Source organism: Capsicum annuum, chromosome 2 (genome assembly GCF_002878395.1).
Source record: "Capsicum annuum cultivar UCD-10X-F1 chromosome 2, UCD10Xv1.1, whole genome shotgun sequence".
Classification (NCBI taxonomy): domain Eukaryota; kingdom Viridiplantae; phylum Streptophyta; class Magnoliopsida; order Solanales; family Solanaceae; genus Capsicum; species Capsicum annuum.
This window is the reverse complement of record NC_061112.1, coordinates 81,714,118-81,718,793: the sequence shown is the minus strand read 5'-3', so window position 1 is coordinate 81,718,793 and position 4,676 is coordinate 81,714,118. Positions and strand designations below refer to the sequence as shown.

The window sequence follows — 4,676 nt, the reverse complement described above, 5'->3', positions numbered from 1 at the left end:
AGAAAAATAAGGTCAAATTTTAAAGATTATATTTATTTATATAAATTATAAAATATGTAATACTCTATTAATGACAATCACAACTTATTTACTGATATAGACAATAGATAATATCGTTTCTTATAACTTGATCCTCGTACTAAAAATAAATGTTTTAATTTATCTGCTCAATTTATGAAATCAAGAGAATTGTATTATGTTTTTTTCTACCTTTTAGTGTTAAATAACTATATAAAGTAACAGTATAGACAAATTTAAAAGTTCAAATTATCGTTAATAAGGTTCATTTAGCAAAATATACCTCTAAGTAAAATTTTCTTAAGGATTGTATTATATCAACAAAAAGTTGAGTAATACGAAACGAATTTAGTAAGAGAGTGATAAAACACGAAAATATACGCACATGCATGTACATACATATGTATATATACACACTTAGGGGTTGGTTGTTTGGAATCAAGTTATTCCGGGATTAGTTATTACAAAATAAGTTGTACTAATATGTATGTGTGATAACTTATCTCGTCACAATTGTATAAATTGTGATACAAATAATTTTGAGACTACCTAATACATCTAATTAAACGTAGGATAAATAATCATGAACTTTATCTCTGAATTATTATAATTATACGTCACACCAAACGACTCTTTAATACATATAATACTAAAATAACGATCGTAAAAAATAACATTAAATTTTGTGATAAATTTATAAAAAGTATTAATTTGCTTATAAAGTTAATAAACTTAAGTAAAATGCTTTAAATATTCATGTTAAAAAAATATTCATTACATATAATATAAAAAGATATTACATAAATATAAGATTGAAATTACAAGGACAAAATGAACATTGCATAAGATAAAGAAGGGAGTATGATTATTGTTTAATGTTGAGGGAGAGTTTGATTTTTTAATTAAAGTTGGGGGATGAAAATGATTTTCACCCAAATCAAAATGTTAAAGCTGATTTTATAAATAAGCAGAATTTATGGTATTAATTCTCAGTAATGATACATTAATTTTAAAATTTTACTTTTTGAACATTGCAAAATCTTTTCATATTTTTTAGTTTTTGTCATTCCAAATACATCACATAAAATAAATTGAAATGGAGGATTCAAGTAAAAAATTGCTCCTCAGGCCGGCAGCAGCTCTATATGTTTGTCCATGACCAACAAATTCACTAAAAAGGGTTATCCCGTCAACTCTTTGACAAATTAAAAGCACCAAGCTGGACCTTGCTGACATGTCATATACCTGGGACCCATCGGTCTTGTTTAAAGTAGACACGGTGGCGGATACTGGGTCCCATTTGCATCCATATTTCAAGACCAAAATATTACAATGTCGATATAGGTAGTACTCAGTCATAGTCCATGACAGAAATTTTCCAAAAAGTTTTTCTTAGCCCACCCTCAACGTGTGCATACACTTACGTGAACAATGACGTCTAGCAATACTAAAAACAAGTCACTATAAATAGCTCGTCATTTCCAACTTCAAAAACACACTTTTAAAAATTAACAATATCTACAAACTTTTTCTTTCTTCTATTTTAAATTTTCTGTCATAATGGCCATGCATAGTGCTGTTTCATATCCTCTTGGGCGTCCAGCATGTAAAAAGGATGCTAAGGCCCTTCAATTCATAGAGGAAATGACTAGAAATGTTGATTCAGTACAAGAGAAAGTCTTGGCTGAAATACTAAGCGGAAATGCCAATACTGAGTATCTTCAAAGATTCAAACTTGGTGGTGCAACTGATCGGGATACATTCAAGTCCAAAGTGCCAGTTATCACGTATGAGGAAATTCAACCTGATATTCAACGTATCGCTAATGGAGATCGTTCTCCAATTTTCTCATCTCATCCCATCTCTGAGTTCCTCACCAGGTGAGATTTAATTACCTATCTAAAGCAAATAGCATGTATACTCCTACTTATATATAATCTTGCAAATTAGCTTACCCGCAGCGATCTTGATTTCAGGTTCATATATGATCTCTTAAACTGATATAAATGTATATATCAATTTAATTTGTAAATTTAGTAATTTTAGATAAGTGATTATACTAAATTAAATTAATTTCGTCCTTATTTGTAGTTCGGGGACGTCTGCTGGTGAGAGAAAGCTGATGCCCACAATTCAAGAGGAGTTAGATCGGAAACAACTATTATACAGCCTTCTCATGCCCGTGATGAATCTGTAAGTGCTATTTGTAAATATACTTTCAAGATTTGCCTCATAAGATTGTTGACGGGAGTTGTCTTCTATCATCAAATGGTCAACTAATTAACAACTCTAACAACCTTTTTTCTGTTATAAGGGGAAATTATGTTACTTCGATCCACTTAATGTGCGTCATTACAAAATGGAGTGTCAATATGCACACTTTTTATGTAGTTCCAAAATATGATCTGCTGGGCAAGTTAATTCCTAGTTTTTTTTTGTCATAGAATTAAGTTCTATGATAAACAGAGGAACTGCTAATTAATAAATATATTGAATATGCATGTTAAACTTAACACTGTTGCGGAGTTACATAATTATTTTTTGAGGATTAATTTCTGATTTGTGGAATTGTCAACAGGTATGTGCCAGGTCTAGACAAAGGCAAGGGCTTGTATTTTCTATTTATAAAAGCCGAAACCAAGACACCCAGTGGGCTACTAGCAAGACCAGTCCTGACAAGTTACTACAAAAGTGACCACTTCAAGACGAGGCCATACGATCCTTACAATGTGTATACTAGCCCCAACGAGGCTGTTCTCTGTGTCGACTCTTTTCAGAGCATGTATTCTCAAATGCTTTGTGGCCTTCTCATGCGTAAAGAGGTTCTACGAGTAGGAGCTGTTTTTGCCTCAGGTCTACTTCGAGCCATTCATTTTCTTGAACTCAATTGGCAGCAACTTGCTAAGGATATCGCATCTGGGATATTAAATCCCAGAGTTTCTGACCCTTCAATCAGGGAATGCATGTCCAGAATACTTAAACCAAATCGTGAACTTGCCGATTTCATTATCAAGGAATGTGAAGGCCAGAATTGGGAAGGCATCATTACAAGAATTTGGCCAAATACAAAGTACTTGGATGTAATTGTGACAGGTATATATGATGGCTCTATACATTCCTGATAAATAAATTTGCTAGTCTAAGATACGTGTCATGTCAAATTTTGTACGAGCAAAATTTGGCTTAGTCGAATACAAATAGCGTGTAAAAAGTTTTGTGGTATAGTATTTTAACTTGTTAAACTACACTAATAATATTGCTTATTATGAATTGTGATAGGTGCAATGGCTCAGTACATCCGTACACTAGATTATTACAGTGGTGGATTACCAAAGGCGTGTACTATGTACGCATCATCCGAGTGTTATTTTGGCCTTAATTTGAAGCCAATGTGCAAGCCATCTGAAGTTTGTTACACCATAATGCCCAATATGTGCTACTATGAGTTCATCCCTCACGACTCAGCGAATCATGGAACGATCTCTCGTGACTCACCACCCCGTCTCGTGGACCTAGCTGATGTAGAAGTGGGAAAAGAATACGAGCTCGTGATCACAACTTACGCTGGATTATGTCGTTACAGAGTCGGTGACATACTCCAGGTCACTGGGTTTCACAACTCTGCCCCTCAGTTTAAATTCATAAGGAGGAAGAATGTAGTATTGAGCATTGATTCTGACAAAACTGATGAGGCCGAGTTGCAAAACGCGGTTGAGAATGCTGCTTCCATTTTGCGCCCGTATGATACTAGTGTGGTCGAATACACCAGCTATGCCGACACTAAAACAATTCCAGGACATTATGTTATCTATTGCGAATTACATATAAAGGACCCAACCAACTCGCCTAGTAAAGAGGTTTTCAACCAATGTTGCTTGGCTATGGAAGAATCATTGAACTCAGTTTATCGACAGTGCCGAGTTGCAGATAACTCAATTGGACCACTTGAAATTAGGGTAGTGAAAGACGGCACATTTGAAGAGCTAATGGACTATGCAATTTCTAGGGGTGCATCTATAAATCAGTACAAGGCTCCTAGGTGTGTCAATTTTACACCCATAGTGGAACTAATAGACTCAAGGGTAGTTTCAGTTCACTTTAGTCCTGATGCTCCTCATTGGACCCCAGAACGACAACGTTTAGAAGTCTGATGATGAAGTCAATTCAAGTCATCAACAACGACAAGTCAGAAATTTCGATAAGGATATTCAAGATTTAATATATATGCGTATGGAAAATAATTTTTGGCCAATATATTTTGTACTATAATTTTCTCTATATATACATAGTATAAATTTTCAACAAAGATGTTCGAGTTCGATTGACCACCCTTCATTATATATAACTACGCCACTGGTTATCAGGACCACATGAGTGGAATAAAACCTTTTTTTTCCCTTCTGTATCTGCCTGTAGCGTTGAATGTTCAACGTTGATATTAGTCTTTTGCTCATGGAAAGTGTTTAGATGTATGTCCTTCTGTTGTGTTGATTAGTTTGAAATTGCAATCATACGTGTTTTCTTCTCTTTTTGGCGGCTTTGTATACGTAGGTTATCATAACTTGAACACTTTACTGAAAGGTCTTGTATATCTGTTTGGTTCTCAACCGCTTTCTTGGCTTTCAGATTTGACCCTATTGAAGTCCAATACGTTTCCA

At 34.2% G+C, this 4,676-nt stretch overlaps 1 protein-coding gene across 1 annotated transcript; it reads left to right on the top strand.

The window, feature by feature from the left end:
* Window positions 1-1,532: 1,532 nt before the first annotated feature.
* On the top strand, window positions 1,533-4,419 carry LOC107860970 (probable indole-3-acetic acid-amido synthetase GH3.1). The gene is made up of 4 exons (XM_016706394.2): window positions 1,533-1,898; window positions 2,110-2,211; window positions 2,597-3,111; window positions 3,298-4,419. Exons 1-4 carry the CDS (start codon window positions 1,579-1,581, stop codon window positions 4,167-4,169), a joined length of 1,809 nt encoding a protein of 602 aa, XP_016561880.1. The 5' UTR covers window positions 1,533-1,578; the 3' UTR covers window positions 4,170-4,419.
* Window positions 4,420-4,676: the final 257 nt, after the last annotated feature.

What these genes read in the sequence shown, in the direction of transcription:
- LOC107860970 (XM_016706394.2), top strand. Translation starts at nt 1,579, where the DNA reads ATGGCCATGCATAGTGCTGTTTCATATCCTCTTGGGCGTCCAGCATGT. An exon ending in ATCTCTGAGTTCCTCACCAG is followed by an intron (nt 1,899 to 2,109) that starts GTGAGATTTAAT and finishes CCTTATTTGTAG; the next exon opens with TTCGGGGACGTCTGCTGGTG. An exon ending in CTTGGATGTAATTGTGACAG is followed by an intron (nt 3,112 to 3,297) that starts GTATATATGATG and finishes GAATTGTGATAG; the next exon opens with GTGCAATGGCTCAGTACATC.